General features: G+C 20.2%; 6 protein-coding genes across 18 annotated transcripts in view; 2 read left to right on the top strand and 4 right to left on the bottom strand.

Moving 5' to 3' along the window:
* The window catches only part of LOC107996638 (U3 small nucleolar RNA-interacting protein 2), a 94,329-nt gene extending 92,481 nt beyond the window's left edge, over positions 1-1,848 (bottom strand). For 2 of the 3 annotated variants that reach the window (XM_062070979.1, XM_062070978.1), the window contains exons 1-7: positions 1,698-1,848; positions 1,449-1,561; positions 1,295-1,392; positions 994-1,221; positions 770-879; positions 491-687; positions 86-423 (exon numbers count right to left, since the gene is read on the bottom strand). In XM_062070979.1, the coding sequence (XP_061926963.1) occupies positions 86-423; positions 491-687; positions 770-879; positions 994-1,221; positions 1,295-1,392; positions 1,449-1,561; positions 1,698-1,748 (1,135 nt within the window). In that variant the 5' untranslated portion in view covers positions 1,749-1,848. The remainder of the gene's footprint in view (positions 1-85; positions 424-490; positions 688-769; positions 880-993; positions 1,222-1,294; positions 1,393-1,448; positions 1,562-1,697) is intronic. The other variant, XM_062070980.1, reaches the window with a different exon arrangement.
* A 50-nt stretch (positions 1,849-1,898) lies between these two features.
* On the top strand, positions 1,899-4,100 carry LOC107996888 (low molecular weight phosphotyrosine protein phosphatase-like). 2 transcript variants are annotated; one of them, XM_062070985.1, is made up of 7 exons: positions 1,899-2,078; positions 2,150-2,340; positions 2,419-2,580; positions 2,676-2,754; positions 3,279-3,469; positions 3,538-3,699; positions 3,852-4,100. In XM_062070985.1, the coding sequence occupies exons 1-7, from the start codon at positions 2,042-2,044 to the stop codon at positions 3,936-3,938; spliced, it is 909 nt and encodes a 302-aa protein (XP_061926969.1). In that variant the 5' UTR covers positions 1,899-2,041; the 3' UTR covers positions 3,939-4,100. The 2 variants fall into 2 exon arrangements, with proteins under 2 accessions (XP_061926969.1, XP_061926968.1); XM_062070984.1 differs by having other exon boundaries at positions 3,538-4,100.
* On the bottom strand, positions 4,085-6,876 carry LOC107996887 (guanine deaminase). 2 transcript variants are annotated; one of them, XM_017055203.3, is made up of 9 exons: positions 6,737-6,876; positions 5,995-6,146; positions 5,587-5,829; positions 5,277-5,495; positions 5,088-5,195; positions 4,879-4,986; positions 4,649-4,814; positions 4,416-4,562; positions 4,085-4,307 (listed from the first exon to the last, which is right to left on the bottom strand). In XM_017055203.3, the coding sequence occupies exons 2-9, from the start codon at positions 6,103-6,105 to the stop codon at positions 4,108-4,110; spliced, it is 1,302 nt and encodes a 433-aa protein (XP_016910692.1). In that variant the 5' UTR covers positions 6,106-6,146; positions 6,737-6,876; the 3' UTR covers positions 4,085-4,107. The 2 variants fall into 2 exon arrangements, with proteins under 2 accessions (XP_016910692.1, XP_061926965.1); XM_062070981.1 differs by lacking the exon at positions 6,737-6,876 and having other exon boundaries at positions 5,995-6,243.
* Positions 6,393-9,961, top strand: LOC107996891 (uncharacterized). Of its 2 annotated transcripts, XM_062070974.1 has the most exons (10): positions 6,393-6,534; positions 6,731-6,807; positions 7,193-7,532; positions 7,741-8,073; positions 8,210-8,492; positions 8,568-8,733; positions 8,873-9,015; positions 9,079-9,406; positions 9,476-9,648; positions 9,793-9,961. In XM_062070974.1, exons 1-10 carry the CDS (start codon positions 6,420-6,422, stop codon positions 9,881-9,883), a joined length of 2,049 nt encoding a protein of 682 aa, XP_061926958.1. In that variant the 5' UTR covers positions 6,393-6,419; the 3' UTR covers positions 9,884-9,961. The 2 variants fall into 2 exon arrangements, with proteins under 2 accessions (XP_061926958.1, XP_061926959.1); XM_062070975.1 differs by lacking the exon at positions 9,476-9,648.
* A 2,214-nt stretch (positions 9,962-12,175) lies between these two features.
* On the bottom strand, positions 12,176-16,137 carry LOC107996906 (transmembrane protein 8B). Of its 4 annotated transcripts, XM_062070973.1 has the most exons (14): positions 16,011-16,137; positions 15,868-15,923; positions 15,411-15,582; positions 15,108-15,321; positions 14,907-15,034; positions 14,550-14,833; positions 14,183-14,454; positions 13,961-14,089; positions 13,662-13,867; positions 13,361-13,518; positions 13,046-13,278; positions 12,709-12,903; positions 12,497-12,637; positions 12,176-12,417 (listed from the first exon to the last, which is right to left on the bottom strand). In XM_062070973.1, the coding sequence occupies exons 2-14, from the start codon at positions 15,911-15,913 to the stop codon at positions 12,226-12,228; spliced, it is 2,370 nt and encodes a 789-aa protein (XP_061926957.1). In that variant the 5' UTR covers positions 15,914-15,923; positions 16,011-16,137; the 3' UTR covers positions 12,176-12,225. The 4 variants fall into 4 exon arrangements, with proteins under 4 accessions (XP_061926957.1, XP_016910718.1, XP_016910720.1 ...); XM_017055229.3 differs by lacking the exon at positions 16,011-16,137 and having other exon boundaries at positions 15,868-16,004; XM_017055231.3 differs by lacking the exons at positions 15,868-15,923; positions 16,011-16,137 and having other exon boundaries at positions 15,108-15,181; positions 15,419-15,576.
* On the bottom strand, positions 16,015-20,213 carry LOC107996702 (transmembrane protein 39A). 5 transcript variants are annotated; one of them, XM_062070977.1, is made up of 7 exons: positions 19,472-20,213; positions 19,203-19,342; positions 19,031-19,129; positions 18,810-18,919; positions 18,460-18,712; positions 18,102-18,309; positions 16,015-16,137 (listed from the first exon to the last, which is right to left on the bottom strand). In XM_062070977.1, exons 1-7 carry the CDS (start codon positions 19,796-19,798, stop codon positions 16,111-16,113), a joined length of 1,164 nt encoding a protein of 387 aa, XP_061926961.1. In that variant the 5' UTR covers positions 19,799-20,213; the 3' UTR covers positions 16,015-16,110. The 5 variants fall into 5 exon arrangements, with proteins under 5 accessions (XP_061926961.1, XP_016910361.1, XP_016910362.1 ...); XM_017054872.3 differs by lacking the exon at positions 16,015-16,137 and adding an exon at positions 17,731-18,010; XM_017054873.3 differs by lacking the exon at positions 16,015-16,137 and adding an exon at positions 17,731-18,010 and having other exon boundaries at positions 18,102-18,288.
* Positions 20,214-20,219: the final 6 nt, after the last annotated feature.

Raw genomic sequence — 20,219 nt, 5'->3', positions numbered from 1 at the left:
TAATAAAAATGTATGTATAATTAAAATTATTATATATAAAATTTATATATGAATACGCTTATATACTTAAAAAAATACGTCATACCTGATGCAACTAAATCTGTATTAAGAAGAGTAGCTATACTTGAAATCCACATTGGTTGATTATTACTTTTATCTCTTCCATGTGCATCTAGCACTGAACACAAAGGCTTTTTCTTTAAACAACCCCAAACACATAATTGTCCATCGGCTCCACAACTTAAAAAATGTTCTTCATTTATAAGTTTTACAGTATCTATACTACTGCCATGTCCATTGAATATAAGTTGTGACTCTTCAACAATTTTCCAAATTCGAATTGTGCCATCGAAACCACCACTGGTAATAGCTCGTTCTCGTGTAAGTGCATCGATCGATGTAATACCATTTTGATGTCCAAACCTAACAAAATGATACATTATACACAAAATAAAATTAAGTTAAATCAAAAAGATAAAAATATACTTACAAAGATTCAACATATGCCATATCATCTAAATTCCATACTTTTACGCTCCTATCCTCGGAACCAGAATACAACGTATGCGTCTCTTTACGAAAAACTAAACAAGTAATATTACCTCTATGACCTTGTAAATTTTTTATGTGATTTAATGTATTTCCACAAAATACCATAATATTTTTAGAACCATTATCTCCTACTACCTTTAATGATAAAAATAAATATTTATATTTATTTGTGAATATATAAATGAAATATTATAAGTGAAAATTTATATATTCTTACCAAAAATTTACTATCAGTACTAATTGCCAAACATTGAACACATTTTATTCCATCCTGTGATTTTCTTTTTCCTTTTATAGCTTTTAATTTTGTTCTCTCTTTCAAACACCCTAATATATAATATTTACTTATTATTATTATATAATTATATAGTATTATATAGTATTATATAATTATATAGTACAAATTGTTATTATATAATTCTTTAATCAAAAATAACATACATTTGACTAAACTACCATCTTTTGAACCAGAATATAAGAATTTTCCATTACTAGAGAGACATAAGCATGTAATTGAACTTTTATGTTCTTTACATTTTAAAACAATAGGTTCACCATGATTAATATAATTTGAAGCTACAGTTTTCCTTAATTTTCCCTTTTCTTCTAAATATTCTTCATGTAATCTTTTTGTTACTGCTCCTTCTTCAAATTCTGCTCTATCTTTTTCTATATTTATATAAATTTAATATTAAAATATGAATAATATAATATATAAAAATATATTTTATTAAAATTTTACCTTCTTCTTCAATTTGTGCAAGATATTGTTTTGCAAGTCTTATACGTTTTTCCTGAGCTGTTTCCTCTTCTTCGTCACTTTCATATTCTTCATTTCTACTAAACATAATAATAATTTAAAAAAAAACCTAAAAAATTTGATAATATAAATATACCTTTGATTTTCTTCTGCAATTTCTTCATCTGTACTCGCAATACTTTCATTATCATCAGGTATAGATTTATTTATATTTTTCTTTTTTCCTTTTTTTTTAATATGTTGATTGAACTAAAATATAATAATATTGAATTAAAATATCATAAAATAAATTTTGTGTACAATATTTATTATATTTTACAATAGAATATCTTATAAAAAATTATTATATATATATAAAATATATATATATATATATAATTTATACCTTCCTTTTAATTCCTCCGCTATTTTGTTTATTTCTAATAAAAAATGACATTTTTAAAAATATTTTTAAGAATCTTAACCTATTTTATTTTAACCACATGGCATATTTTTCATATAAACAAGTAGTGCCAATAATTATAGTCAGAATAGCACTATAATATAAAGTTATAAAATATCTAGTAAATTTTTCAAATAATATAATATTGGTAAACCTGCATGATCACAAAATATGTAGTCATATTATAATAGTCATATTATAATATGCAGATAATCACAAATATTTTTTATAATTAAAATTATTTTATCTCTTATTATAACTTAATTTTTGTATAAAGTAAAAAAATCATGACTGAAAAAAAAAGAGTACTTATGATTTGTTTAGGTATGTTAAAATATTATTTGAATAAATAAATATAAAAAATTTTATAGTAGTAATATGATTTTTATTTATAGGAAATCTTTGTCGTTCTCCTATAGCAGAAGCAGTTTTTAATGATCAAATAAATAAGTTAGGCTTAAGTGATTCATGGGAAGTAGATAGTGCAGCTATTATAGGATATCATATAGGTAAAAACCCAGATCATAGATCAATGTCTATAATAAAAGAAAAAGGTATCACCAATTATTCTCACAAAGCACGACAAGTAAGTAAATATATTATATATTTTATATATGTATATGTTTAATTAATATATTTATATTAATATATTTTATTATTATAGATCACAAGAGATGATTTTATTAAATTTGATTGGATACTTGCAATGGACAATAGTAATATTAAATATTTAAATACTATGAAACCTCCTAATTCTACTGCTAAAATTGAACTTTTAGGAAAATATGATCCTCGAGGAGAACTTACAATTCGAGATCCTTATTATGTATATTACTTAACATGTTAATTTAAAATTATAACATGTAAATAAATAATAATATCTATTGCATGAAGATTATATTGATAAATATTTTATTGTAGGATGTTGACATTGCTGGATTTTATAAGGTATATGAACAATGTTTGCGAAGTTCAAAAGCATTTTTGGAAAAACATAAAAGTATTATTAATTCTATTAAATTTTTTATAATTCATAATTTTTTTTTTAAATATAATAACAATATTTTTCATTTTTAGATAAATAATCAGATTGAAGCTTTAAAGTAATTTACATGATATTATTGAAATATTATTGAAATATCATATATACATATATTTAAAAATTCTTAAACACAATAAATATTCATTACAAAATTAAAATATTAATTTGTTATTATTTGTCATTTTCTAAAACATTTTTTTTATTATTTTTTATATCTGAATCAAATTTTTTTTTATTATGTTAATTTCTTGTATATATTTATGTAACTATTTATATACAAAAATTATTTATAATCAAATATATAAGTTTTGTTTCGTCTTATTAAAATTTCTTACATAACCTTTTTTCTAAGTGAAAGTTAAGTATGACATCAAAAAAGAAAGTATTAATGGTGTGTTTAGGTATATTTTTAAATTAAGAAGTATTATTATTTTACAATAATATAATAATTTAATATATTTTATCAATATTAAATTTTTTAGGAAATAGTTGTCGTTCTCCTATAGCAGAAGCAATATTTTATGATGAAATAAAAAAATTAAATCTTCTTAATTCTTGGGAAGTAGATAGTGCTGCACTTTTGAAATATCATATAGGTAACAATCCAGAACCCAGAGCTATGTCTACACTTAAGAAAAAAGGCATTGCATATTATACTCACATCGCAAGACAGGTAATTAATTTTTTATTTAAAAAATAAAATAATTATAAAGTAATTAATAAATGTTATCATAATTTCAGATAACAAAGGAAGATTTCTATAAATTTAATTGGATATTTGGAATGGATAATGGAATAGTTTATAATCTACTTCAAATGCAACCAGAAGATAGTCAAGCAAAAATTGAACTTCTTGGAAAATATGATCCAAATGGAGAACTAAACATACGAGATCCATTATTTGTAAATATTATTATATGTATTTATTTATGTATAATAATTTATTTATATATCATTATATATGTTATATATTGTTATATATTGTTTTATACTATATATTGTTTATATACATATATTTTTTTATATTTTGTTTAATACATTTTTTTTAATTGTAGGATAATGATAGTGTTGGGTTTGAAAAAGCATTTGAACAAGCTGCAAGAAGCATAAAAATATTTCTAAATCAACATATATATTTATAATGTTATATTTGCATACTAATTTAATAAATAATATATTTTTTTATTATTTTGTTTTAAAATAGTAAGAAATAATTTATTTTATATAATCTATAAATATATAACATAAATAATTATGATTATTATTATTATATAAATTAAAATAATCCTTTATGAACAATGAAACATATTTTTATTTAACTTTACATCCTCTTACGTATACTTCAACTATATTACGATCATCACCACAATATATGAATTTTTGAAGTTGTTCTTCTAAAGTATTATTTTGAAAAGTATTTAAAGGTCCATCATTTACATTTATATCCACAACAAGAGCATCAAATTCCTTACCTATTTCAAAATTTCCTATCTGATTATCAATTGCAAGTGCTAAAAAAATATTAAATATTAAATAATATTATATTATTTATAATTATAAAATATTTAAAATAAAAATTCAATAATATAATATAATTCTCTTAATTCTGGAAATATTACCTGTTGCACCTCCTAAAGTAGCCATATGAAATACATCTTTATAGTCAAGAGCTTTATAATTATCCTTAATTAAAGATAAATGGCTTGATACTTGTAAAGCTGATCTCATTGCATCTAAGATACTACAACTCTGTCCACCTGAGACATCTAAAAATGTTTCATTAAAATATAATCATGACAAAATTATGAAGTAAATATAATGTAATAAAATATAATGTGAAGTAAATATATACCAGTGCCAAGACCAATTTTGACTCCTTTACTTTTCAGTCTTTGAATATCACAAAGACCACTTTTTAAACATGTATTTGATGAAGGACAGTGTATAACTGCTGTACCACGTTCATTTAATAAAGCAATTTCATTATCCGAAAGATATATTCCATGAGCTAACACTGTCTAAACATAGACATAAAACATTATGATCTTTTTATATTTTGTATTATATAGATATTTAATATACCTTATTTGTAAGAAGTCCAGCATTATCATACACAGCTGCATATGAAGAATATTCAGGATATTTTTTCTTTATTTCTTCTATTTCACTTAAATTTTCTGATATATGAGTCTAAAATATTTTATTTATATTAAATTTTTTTATATTATATAAAAGAATTGATGAAAAATATATAAAAATATATAAAATAAAATTAAAAATATTTATAATACCTGTATATGAAGATTTTTCTGTTTTGCTAAATTTCCTAATTCCTTCATTAATGTCATATCACAATTTAAAGCAAATCTTGGTGTTATGATTGGTTTTATAAGAGGACTCTACAATGATAATTATATGAATAAGATCTGATATTTATGTAAAAAATTAAAATACAAATTTAAATAATATTCAAACCTTACATTTAATTTAACCAAATCTTCTATAAATTTATTTATATTTTTCATAGATTCTTCAGTAGTTTCATAATAATTATCATTACGTTTTTCATTCATACTTATTTTCCCAATAAAAGCACGTTGACCTATATTAATTGCTATCTGTCCAAGTATTACAGATGCTCTTGAATATAAAGATGCAAAATAACATGCTGTTGTCGTACCTTTTATTATAGTTTGTTTCTATAATTAAAAAATAGTATTTATATAGAATATACTTGATTATATGAAACAACAATCTTAATACTTTAATATTATATTACATTAAACTTACTACAACTGTATTAAATACTTGTTCAGCAAATATTTCATCTGTATATTTTTTCTCTAAAGGAAAAGTATAATGTTCCAACCATTCTAAAAGTTTTTTATCATATCCAATTCCTAGATTAGGAAATTGAACAGCATGAATATGACAATCAATGAATCCTGGTATTAAAAATTGATTGTTTTTAAGAACACTCACATTTTTATCTTTTATGTCATTTAATTTCGGATTTATTATTATATTAGTAATCTAAATATTAACAAATTTATTTATAATTAACAAGATTATATAACAAATAATATAATATAAATTATGTATTAGATGTAATATTTAACTTATATTTATAAATATATATAAAGAAATTAAAAATTAAATATAAATAAAAACTTATTGATAAATAAATTAAATACATACCTTGCCATTTTCAATATGTATCATTCCATGATCAACAACAATCAATTCTCCGTATTCATTAGTATGAATAAACGAACCAAGAAATATTTTTTCTTTTGAGGATTGAGACATTATATTAAATTTTCTTGATTCTTTGTTATTTCAAATTTTTACTGTAATTATCAATATTTTTTTTACTTTTTTTTTATTTATAATTGATTTCTTTTATGACTTTTAATTTATATTTTTAATTTATATTGTTTATTTTTATATATTACTTATAACAATATAAAACATATCGATTTAACAAAAAGTAAAACCAATATCGTGCCGAAAAGATACACAAATCTTTATTCAAATTATATTACATTTATTTAACATTATTAATATTAATTCATTTTATATTTATCTTCATATATTATAAAAAATAAAAAAAGAAAGAAAACATGAGTGTAAAAAAAGAACAAAAATCTGAAATATTACGAAAATCGGATAAAATGATAGATAGTCATCGAGAATTCTTAGATATGGATGCAGATGAAGAAAATATTGGGCACCAAGGTAAAGTAATTAAATATATAAATTTTGATTATAATCTTTATAAAAAATGGTCAGTTATTTAAAATTTATTATATATAATAAAATTTATAAACTTTGAATTTAAATATTTTCAATTGATACATTTTATTAATAATTTTAATTAATTTTAATTTTTTATAATTGAAATAACAATTTATAATATTTAATGATATTCTAGAAATACCTGAAATTGAAGAAGAACTTTCTTCAGAACCTGAGAAACCAAAATTTTGTGAAGAAGATCTAATTGAATTAGTAAGAATATAATTAACAATAATTTTTCAATAATTCAAATCGATATTTTAAATTATATATACGAATACGCATATAAATAGATAATTAGTATGGATTAATATAAAATAATATATCATAACATACATTTATTTTTCTATAGATAATATATTACAAAATATATTTATCTATAGATATGAAATATGTAATTTTTTACAAATATACTTTATAAAAATAATTTTATCATAATGACCTCTATGGACGTTTTAAGATTCTCTAATCGTATGAATGACGTAATGTAATAAGAATAATACTACTATTCATACGATCTATTTTTAGTATCATTATTTCATACGATCTATTGAAATGATTTAATATAATTTAATAATATATTTGAATATGTTTATAGGTGAAATATGTAAAAAATTTAACGATATGTTCTTATAATGATATAAATTGGAATAAACAATCAGATGAAATAATTAAAGAATATTTTAAAGATCCATCACATATAATATTAATTACGTTTTATGATAAAAATGAATTAAATGCCATGTTAAATATTCCGATACATGTTTCTATGGGATTTACATATTTTCTAAGATCACCATGGCAAATTTATACTCCAGAAAATTTTTTAAAGACTATTTTATTTGGCAATATTAACAAGAATATAAAAAATAGTATTTTGAAATTTATGGAAAATATATATGCACCAATTGTACTTCATAGTGAGGATTACGCATGCTGTATCCAAATAAGATAAATTTAGAATATCATAATTAAAAAATTTAATTATAATAAAATTCTTTATTTCTTGAATTATTTTTTATATATATTATTTTCAATTTCTTTTATATATATTTTTTCGTTTTAATTAAAACTTATTATTTTATTTTCAATTTATTATCTTTGAAGAAAAAATTTATTGAAATTGAAATTTTCCATAATGAACAGTTTTAAAACATGATGTATTTTTAAATTTACATGAATTTATTTCACGTTTAATGGATGAAATTTATAAACCAATGGGTTTGACTATTTTATACGTACCAAAGGAACGTCTTCTTCAAAATCTTTTAAAATCTTCGAATAAAAATGATTATATTTCATTGAATATAAATCAAACATCAATCTTTTTGGAAAAAGATGAAAAAAAACGAAAATTAATTGAAAGATTAGATAAAATAGTTTGGTTTTGGATTGGACAAATGCATAGGGCAACAATAACATTAAAATGGAGAAAAATTAAAAATATACAAGATGAAGTTGATTATTGGAATGCAAAACGTTAGTTTCTCATTATTATATTATAATTAATTATTTTAATGTTTTATTTTTATTTAATATTTCTTTATTTCAATTACTGTAAAAATATTTATTTCGATTTCGTGTTTTAAAATTATAAAAAATATATTTTTTATAGGTTCAAATTTAAATCTCTTACGTACTCAATTTTTTAATATAGAAGTTCAATTAATTATTGATATATTAAAAAATTTGCGTTCTCCAAGTGCATTTAAATTAAAGGAATTAATTATGTATGCTGATACAAAATTTGAAGAGGCGTCATCAAATTTAATTTATTTGAATATTGTATATAATTTTTGTAAAAATTTACAAATTCCAAATAATATTGAAAATTTTGTGACAGAAGTATTGCTTCTTATATTATTTGTTTGGATAGAATCGCCATTTTATTCTAATAAGTAAGAATATAATCAGTTAAAAAAAGTAATCAGTTATAGATGAATAAATAAATATGTTTAAAATCATATTTTTAGAAATAATATGGAAATATTATGTCAAGCATTAAGTTCACAAATAATGGAACAATGTATAAACTATATTAATTTAGATATTGCTTTTAAAGATGATCCTGAAGTAGGAATACAGATGCTGGAAAAATGTATATTGTGTTGTAATATTTATAAAACAATTTATGATCATGTATGTAAATAATTTATCGAATGATATTTTTCATAATTTTATTAATAATCATTATATATTATTATACCGTTATTATATACCGTTATATTGCTGTTAATCTAATATATCAGTTATATTAGTAATTTAAAACTTATTATAGATTATGACGAACATTACGTCTTATATTAATTCTAATAAAAAATGGGATATAAATCGAAAAGAAGTTTTTAATAAAATTGATATTTTTCAACAAAGATGCTACGATATCATTGAAATTTGTGAAGCATTAACAATATTTGGGAGGTAAATTAAAAGAAAAATAAATAAATAAAACAGATTTAATTGTAATTTTTATATATTTTATAGAGATGGTAAAATAAGATTAATAGGAGGTCCAAAAGGAGTCAATTATGAAACATACTGGCGAGAAATAGAATTTTTGTTTTACGAAAGTTTAGATGAAATTATAACAGCTCGCAATATCATTTTTACTATTATAAAACCTATATGGCTTAATAAAATGAAACAATTTAGATCTACAATTTTACAATTAGAAAATATGGTAATCAATTTGATTAATGATATATTTAAAAATGTAAAAAATATAGAAGAAGGTATCGAAACAATTTACGCTTTACAAAAATTTAAAAAAAGAAAAAGTTTACAAAAAATATTACAAAATAAATGGATACAGGTATAAATCCACATATATCTTTAGATAATTAGAAAAAATTATTTATAATTATAATGAAAAAATTTTTAGATATGGAAAATATTTAGTAATGAAATCAAACATTGTTACATTAATGTAATTCATCAATCAAAAAAAAAGATAAATAGTGATGTAAATTTGTTATGCATTTCACAATATTTAAAAAATCAATATTCTATAATCATAAATGCATTAGATTGGATAGGAGATTGTAATGTTGGAAAGTTAGTAAGAAGATATAAATTATTCAGATTTATTTAAATGATAAATTTTTTTTTAAATATTTTATTCACTTCTGCTAAACATCTTTTTTATTTGAATTATCTAAATTTGTATTTATAAAGAGGATTTATCATGCATGGTTTCAGGTGTGTTTTGCAACAATATGAACAAGTATTAGATGTAATTGACAAGAGACAAAAGATGTTCAACATTTACAATACAAATACAATATATTAATGAAATTTTGTAAGATTATAATAAAAGATATAAATGAAATTGTTTATAAAAATTGTTTATAAAAATTTTATATTAGAATCAAAATAATTTTCTTTTACAATTAAATTACTATATTATTATGAAAATAATAATGCAATATTTTTGGGTGATATTATATTCATTATATTATTATATAAAATTTTATATAATGAAGTAAATATTGAAGTAAATATTAAAAAGTTCATTTGAAATATTAATTAACTTATTCAATATAATATGAAACAGATTTGCTTATATTTTTTTTGTGTATATAATAAGAAATATTATATTATATTATTTATTATTTATTTTATTATTATATTAATTATATTATATTATTTATATTATTTATTTTGAATTTATGACAGACTTATAATATTATTCACATTGATAATATACTCTCAAGATTATGATTCTCCTTAAGATTAATAACTATTTTTGTTTAAAATCTTTATTTTAAAATGATATACCATATATAACTCTCTTAAAGATTTGCATTACATGAATTTCTTTTTATCAATCATCCTGCCTTTTTTAATAGTCTAAAAATAAGATTTATAATATAAGGCATAGGATGAAAGAAAAATTTTAAATGGCACTTTACACATTATGAGGTATTTGAACAGTAAAATAAATATTTTATCTTAATAATTTATCATATCAAAATGAAATCATATACATATATTTAAAGTTTGAAATATTATATAATAAATTATATTCTATTAAATTATAAAATTATAAAAAAAGTTTTATGAATAAAATATTGCATATCATATAATATAAAAAAATGAAATTTATTATAATAAAATTAATATATTATAATGAAATTAAAATATTGTAAAATTTATATATATAATATTTTAATTTATTTATAAAAAATGTGTGATATAGTGAATTTTCTGTATTAAAACTAATTAACTTTAAGAATTTTTAACAATTAGTTGATGTTCATATAATTACAGTCTATAGCAATTGATGATATTTTATTTATATTTTTTATTTAAAAGTTTTTAAATAATAGGAAGTCAAATAATATTTGTTTAAAATAATTAAAATGATTATTTTTATATCTTCTATCCAAAGGTTTATATTAAAAAATTATGAAATTTGTAAATTCAAAAATGTTTAACTTTTGAATATTATTTTCGAATAATTTATCTATATTTAAGCACAATATTCATACTTTCATTTATTCATATCATTTTAATATACTATTAGTATCTTTTATTATATTCTGTGGTCCCTTAAACGACTAAATGTAAAAAATAGATGTAATAATATTTAACATATAACATATGTTTCTATGTTATTAAGATATATTGTATTATATTTTCATATTTCCCAAAGTTATAGTAATTATACAGAACACGCACATGATATATATTATTTATTATATAATAAAATATATTTAAAAAAAATAAAAAATAAAATGTAATTAATAAATATTTTTGAATTTATTTTATTAATACGAATATATATAGGGTAATCTATGCAATTAATATTTTTATATACTATTAGATACATAAAATATATAAATTATATAAAAAAAATTAAATTAAAAGAAATAAATTATTTTAAAGAATGAAGAAGATGATATATTAAGTACTTCCAATTAATATGAAAATATTATATATAATATTATATAATATTATAATATATATAATATTATATAATATTTTGATATATATATATTTTATATATATATAATATAATGTATTGATAATGTGATAAATTTATAATAAATTTCTCTTAAAAATTCTATTATATTTAAAAAATAACTATGAAATATAAATATAAGATGCAAATATAAATTTTAATATTAATATAATAAATTCAATACTAAAATCATCACCTTTAAATAGTATCATTTAAATGGTATCATTTAATGATATCATTCTATTTTCTAAAAAATATATATGTTACTTTACTTTCCTCATATATTTAATATGATATAATATAATCTCCAACAATAAAAATATATAAAAATATTTATTATATTCTAAATAATAAATAGTAATAATAAAATAGCACCATTTGTAAGTTTGTTCAGTTTTTACAAAGTTATATGTTATATTGAATTATATAATCTAACATAGATTACCCTATAATTTTTTATATATCCTTACTTAGGAACTATAAAATTTATACATAAATATTTTATGTACATGTATATATGATACTTGTACATATACATATACTTTAATTATTATAATATATTATATCTTTTTTTTCTTTTTGCTTAGAGAAATAGAACATTATTTTGGTACAAGTAACTTAAATAGTAATATTTGGTTTATTTGTTTTACTAATTCTTGTTATAATTTTCAATTTGATGCAATTACTAAATGTTCTTGACCATTTGTTATTGTAAAAATTGGACTACTTGATGGATCTTTGTAATCAAGTAATTCACTATCATAGCTGGTATCCGAAGAACCAATTTGTTCTAATCGCGATGGAGGTAAAAGAAATATCAATGAGATAGCTATTATTACATGCCATGCACTATGGACATACTAAAAAATAAATAATTTGTATAATATCATAAATTATTCTCTATTTTTTTTAACATTTTATAATTTATATTATATATACCTGATAATTTGATTCTGTTTCAACTAAAGAAAAGAGCAGTAAACCTATAATTGCAAGTATTAAACCAGCTAATAATTTTGAAGTGTTAATAGGTTTTTTCCATTTTTTAAAATGAAAACATCGATAAACATATGTCCCCATCTGAAAAAAAATATATAGACATTTAAAAAAAAAAAGAAATCATATTATTATAAATGTTTCTTTTAACTTACTGGAATCATAATAGCCATTCCTAAAGGTATTAATATACTAATAAGACTTGTTTTATTAGATTGAACGCCAAAAGCTATAATGAAAACTCCAAACATATGACATACAGATACAAAATGAATTGGTAATTCAGCCATTGCAATAAGTGTTACCCAAAATGCTAATATACTTGAAAAAAAATCACTATATTGTAAAACCTGAAATAAATTTAACAAAAATCTTTTATATATAATATAAATTTTTGAAAATATTATTTTATTATTATTTTATGAAAATATAATTTTATTTTATATAATTGCAAAATAAATATATGAAACAATTTTAAAACAATTTACATACTTCATACTTTGCAATGCAATAAGTCATAACATGTTGATCACAAGCATGATACATAGAAGAAAAAAGCATAGTTGCTAAATATACTAATCCTTCGGTATACAATCCACGTTTAACAGCTAAATATATAGCAGGTATAAAAAAACCATTACTTAAAGTAAGCATCAATGTTGTTATGAGAAGAGAAAATTCAGAATTAGCACTAGTAGCATCAGTGCAACCCCATCCTTTATATCCTATATATGTAATGTATGGTATTATATATTTTTAAATAATAATTACATAAATTATAACATTAAATATGTTAAATAATTAAACCTTCAAAGCATTTACACGTTGTATAAAAAAGAATATCACGATGAATTTCTTGACAAGTTCCATGGTGACCACATGGATAATTTCCAGGAAATACACATTGTCTAGTCCTTATATCTAATGATACTAAAATCTCTTCCATTTCACAATTCACTGGTCTTCTATTTAATTAACAATATATTATTTTGTTTTATTATTATAAATAAAAATAATTTGTATAAATTGTATAAAATTTATTTTTATTAAATATATATGTATCTAATATTTTTAATATTTAATAAATAATATAACAACATAATCTTACCCATTAAAATAACATGTTGCATCTAAAGTAACATACCAAGTATCTGGTTGTGGATATGGAATCAATAAACTTCCATCATGTTTATCAAACGAAGATAAAATCATTGACATTCTTGAATTCTCACATATAATATTATTCTTAATTCTATTTGGAATTCGTCCACGCCGAATACAAAGTATGACTTTTACTAACTGCTTTGTTATTATCTGAAAAATATATAATAAATTATATAATATATAATATATAATTTATATAATAAATTAAATAAAAAATTATATAAATTTTCATCATTAGCCTACTTTATCCATTTCTAAATGAGCACTTATATCAAGTGTACCACCAATATCAATTAATGGTAAAATATTAAATTGTGTAATTACTGGATGTATATCAGTTAACATCACCCATGAAGTTAACCATTCTCTACCCTGAAAATCATATTTTACATGCATATAATTAATATATTTCTTATATTTATTATTAGTTATATTTTATATTTATATTTATTATAAATTTAATACCTGTAATAGATAGACTCCTGAAAATGTTTGTGAATGTTTAATTCTAACAAGTTGATATCTTGGAACACATGAATCATCAAAATTTTCATCTAATACATGAAATTGATTTTTGAAATTATTTCCATTATAAAATGATTCATTATTTTTATTTTCATTATAATGTAAATGATTTGTTAAATCTTTCATATGCAATTGAGCTAATGCTTTAGAAAATGAAGGTGCATCTAAATATTGTTTTATAAAAGATTTTTCTGTTATTCTGATTGGACATTCTGTAAAACAAAATACAATGAAAAAAATATATAAATTCCATATGAATTATATAATTGAAAATAAATACAATTAAGGATAAAGATAATAAAGTTACCAAAAGTAACTACTTTGACATTTACTTCAATAATGCTATCTGAAACAATCATCAAATAATAATAACTATCTTCATAAGGAGAGGATTCTATAAAAGTATATGAATCTAACATAGTTAAATTTCTATTTTTAATTGGTTGAGAATGATTAAAAACAGGCAAAGAACGTCCTTGTAGAACCATATTTTTTATACAAGGTTCATGTATATTATGAAATTTAAGCACAGTAAAATTACAACCCCAAATGTCTAAGCGAAAATTCCAAGTTCCTGATGGGATATATATCCTAGATAAAAATCCAATATATTAATCATTATCAAATTTTGTTATGAACTGCATAGAGAAATTATACTCTTTACTTGTAGTAAGAAGTAGTTTCTTTTGTTCTTAAAGTTTGTTGATAACCAATAGGAATATTTTCAATACTATTAATTTGTGTCCATATAGCTACCGAACCTATACTATAATGACATTTATGACCAAGTCCCTAAAATATAAAAAATTGTAGAATTAATATAAAATAATCTTATATTGAAGGAGAGATAAATATCAAAGTATACCTGCTGCTGAACTTTTTCATCCCAATGAGATAAATATGCTCCTACAAACCAATCACCAGCTTCTGGTCCATAAACTGGAACAATTGCAGTTGTTTTTGGTTCAAATGTTGTAATTGTAGAAACTATGATAGTATGATTACGCTTAGGATACATATTACTAGGAAATGTATCATTATTTATAAATATCACAGGGTAACTACCCCATTGTAAATATCTAAAAATTATTAGAAATGAATATTAGAAATATATATCTTATTATATCTCTTATGTATTCTTAAAAGCAAAAATAAAAAATATATTTACATATGTACATTTCTTTCTAAGCATTCTTGGCCATCCATAAATGCTGCAAATTGCCAAGTAGCTCTGAGTACTTCTTTTGGAACTGTGTAATGAAACATAACTATATCTGAATAACTTTTAAAAGAATGTAATAATCCTTCTTGACTTGCTTCTGGCATAATACATTCTTTAGCTATAAATATAATTTGATTTATAAATTAAATTAAACATAAATTTGTATATAAAAATAACTATATAAAAATTATATATAAATATAATAATTTCTAATATTTAATTGAATACTTACATATATAATTATATTTTAACAAGAACGAGAGAAATATAAAATCATTTTAAAATATAACTCTTAAGAAAAAAAAATTATAATAAAGATATAAAAAAAAAATTAAATTACAAATTTAAAAGATGAAAAGAAATATTTAGAAAATATATGTATATATATAAATTATAAATTTACCTGGAAAAAATAATAAAATTAAAAGAACGTGAAATTGTAGAATCATGAAATATCGCCTAGAAAAATAACATATTGGAAGCATGATAACTTTTTTGACATTACAAAAAAATGGAAATTTCTTCTGATTAGATATCTCTATTCACTTTTTATTAATTATCGATCATTTTTGTATTCCTGTGATGATTCCTGTACATTTTGTACAGATAAATATCTGTGACTATTTTACAATATTTGCGCGTTAGTCTAACAGTTTATATAGGTTTCGATCAGCTGTAATGGAAAACATATAAATAGAAATAAAGGGTGGAATAGATATATATAGTGATTTTACCGACAGGCTAGTATATTTATGCATAAAAAATGTCATCAGATCACAAAAATATATTTACTGACAAAAGAAACAAACTAATCATTTGCAAATTTATTTTTATTTTCTATTTTTATTTAATCTTTATACAAACATATTCGAAAAAAATTATTGTTTATTGATATATTATTGTATATTGATATATATCGATATATATATATAATATATATATATATATATATATATATTATAATTTTCTTATATTAATTTTAATTTCAATATATTCATCTTAAAAGATAAAAAATAAAGAAATTCATAAAAAATTTGTTTCTTAATTTTTGTCAATAAATATATTGAAAAAGACAAAAAAAAAAAAAGAACAAGATAAAAAAGGAACTTAACATAAAAATTAAATCTAAAAAATTTGAAATAAATTAGAAATTTAATACAAATGAAAAATTTAATAAAAGTTCTTATATTTGAAAATAAAAGAATTAGAAAAATTGTGCCATCTGTTCAATTATATTTTTATAATATAAAATTGAAATTTGAATAAAAATTTTGCATCGAAATTGAAGGAATATGGAAAAATTTTCACGTATAAAATATATATTTTATGACATATAAAGTTTGAATAGTAAAAAAAACTTTTATTAAAATTTTTAATCCATATGTCTAATTAATACAAAAATGTTAATCAAATCAATATTATTTTTTGAAAGCATAAAATTAGAAAGCATAAGTATAGATAAAAGAAGTAAATAGTAAGAAATAGATATAAGATAAATTTATGGGATTTAATATCATTTCGCAAATAGAAACTAACATAAGTAAGAAGAGCAAATAATAAAAAGGATAAAAATACAATAAAAATTGATGGTTCATGCCATCTTTTAAATATCTCTTTAAAATCAGAATAAATTCTAAAAGTTTTCAGAAGATCTTTAATTCTTTAATTCTTAATCTGCTTATCTTTGACTTAAAAAAATATTTTTAATACTTTAAAAATGGTGTTGATAAATAATTTTTGTTCTATTTCTATTTTTTTCTTGTATTCGTTATCCTATTCTATTTCATTTGTGGCATTCTTGAAACGATATTAATTTCACAATTTTTATCATATCTATTCTTCTTTTATTACTCTACTCATTACTTATATATAAATGCTATGCAAATTTATACATAAAATGTACCATTTAAAAACCATATCATTTTCTTAATTGCATCTTTATCCAATATATCTAAATTATTAAAAATCTAAATAAAATCTATTCATTCTGATTTTTATATTTTTATATATCATACATGTACATATTTTTATATTTAGATATACATATTTATAAAATATTGTTTTTATCCATTAATTTAATCCATTAATATCCAATAATTTTATCTATTATTCGGAACAGCAAGAATATCTTTGCCAGGGGAATTGAAATTACTTTTAATTTGAATTTGGATAAAAATTCTAAAAGAATTATTATTTAGGATTAAGTTAAATTGAAATAAAAATGATAAATTGATTAATATTGAAAAATAATATATACAATAACACAAACATTTTTTAAAAATTTATTTTATTTATTGTACACTAGAATTTGCAATCATTTGTGATTTTTCTTGTATTATTTGTTCAGCATGATATACTTTCCAACAAATAAGGTAATCTCTAGTAATTTTAAATAAAGTATAATAGTTAATTAGAAGAAGTAATGTTATTGATAATACTTGATACCAATCAGTTGTGCGTAATAAAATAAATAATTGTGCACACACAAGAAGAAGCTGTAAGCCCAACATTGAGCAAAGTAACATTGTAGGATTACTAAATAAGGCCTATATAAAATGATTAAAATGTTAATTTACAATTTTCATAATGTAATCAAAATAAAATTTTTAATGAAATAATTTAATGTTTATCACATACATAAAATCTATAATGATTTGAATTTCCTGGTTCTGCTACAGTGCATAAACCTTCTGAACGATAGATTTCTTTGTTATGTCTAACAATTGAACCATGAGGCCATAACACTGAATCATTCCAAGCTTGAGCATAAGTGTGACTATTTCGATTTTCAATTTTAACCCATCGACCAAGATGTAATGCTGCTCTATGTAAAACATCACAATACCTAAATAATTACAGTATTCATCAAATTTCTGGAAATGAATTTTTTAATACAACATTCATATTGTACATTCTTACACAAAAAAATTATTGTATAATTTATATAATTTATATAAAATATGAATTTATATAATAAGATCATATAAATATATACCTTACAGGATAAGCATGTGTAAAATGAGCACTTATTCTTTCAAGCCAAAACATAATAACATGTTGCACAACCCATGAAACATTAAAATGTAAATGTTGAGGTACAAATATAATGGGTGCAATACCACATACATAAGCACTACTAGAGGATGCAAATAAAGCTCGTTTTAAACGCCGATTAAAATCAGATCTTAATGTTGAAACTTCTGCTCTGATTGCCGATGCATTTAATGAACAATTATGTAAAGGTTTATCTATAAAAGAAAAAAATTATATATTTTATATGTATAAATAAACCAATTTAGAAATATAATAATAATTATAATTATTATTAATATATAAGATATATACCTATTAGAAATTTTGTTTTTTTTTCATCTTTGCTATATAAAGGTATTGCTGATATATCAAAAAAAGGTGCTGCACTTATACCAAACATTACAAAATATACAGATAAACTTCTGAAACAAAATATAATAAAAATTTCTGATATTTTACAATTATATATTATATATATTAATTAATATAATGTATTATAATGAAAAATTATAATTTAATAAAATAATACAAACGGATAACATAAATAAAAAATTTTCATTGAGTTATGCTTTTCAGCCATATGATAAAGACACCAACATAATATATTCATCACAATGATTAACAAGGTTATCCTGCAAAATAATATTTAGAATTATTTGAAATACAAATTTATATATTATGCATTCAATTTATAGTAAGATATACCTCATCATTTTTTGAACAGTAGATAACCAACGAATTGGTGATGAAATATCAATAATTCGACGCAATAAAGAATAAATAAATTGTCTTGCTACCATAGTTATAATAAATATAAGTAAATAAGGATCTATTAAATAGAAATTCTGAAAAATTAAATAAAAATTAATTATGTGCTTTTGTTAATAAATATAAAATAAATATAGCATAATATAAGATAAAAATATGAAAAATATGAATTTTGATTTGAATATAAAATATTTTAAATTACATACCATACTATAATTATTATAAGAATGAGGTAACCACCATACAGTTCTATATAAATTAAGCATTTGTAAAGAAGTTGCAATAATTGATACAACTAAAGATAATGCTTCAAATGATAAATGACCATCTACAGGTACAATTGGTATAGGTACATGTTTTGGTACCAATGCTTTTATTCCACAAGGTTCTTCTGATTTTTTATCATCTGCACCACTACCTGCTGTTCTTTCTCCACTATTACTTCGGATACCATTATTTGAAGACATAGTAAAATTAGTTTGAGTTTTAGCTTGTCCATTTCTACTAGCTGCATTACGTCTTCCACTAGGCATAATGTATGAGTTTACATTTCAAATATTTATTTTAATTTATTTTAATTTTTTATTGCTTTTATTTATGTCTAATTGCTTTTAAATAAAAAATGGTATTTATAACAACATAATTGGATTTAATAGTTATTAATTAACAAAGTTGTATTTCAATTTATATTTTTGCACAATTATAGGAGATGTAATATTCAAAATCTATATATATATTATTTATATATATGTATATAGAATATAATTTTTGTCTACTTAAATTTATATATATTTTTACATATTTTTAGTTTTCTTTAAGAATATTAATGTAACATTATTTTTCATAACAAAAGAAACACATAAAAATCAATAATTCCTCATATATAGAAATTAATCGATACAAGTGTTTATGTTTTTGTTTTACACAAATAAAAAAAAAATATATATATATATA

This window comes from Apis cerana, linkage group LG2 (genome assembly GCF_029169275.1).
Source record: "Apis cerana isolate GH-2021 linkage group LG2, AcerK_1.0, whole genome shotgun sequence".
In the NCBI taxonomy this organism is placed as follows: domain Eukaryota; kingdom Metazoa; phylum Arthropoda; class Insecta; order Hymenoptera; family Apidae; genus Apis; species Apis cerana.
This window is presented reverse-complemented; position numbering and strand designations above follow the sequence as displayed.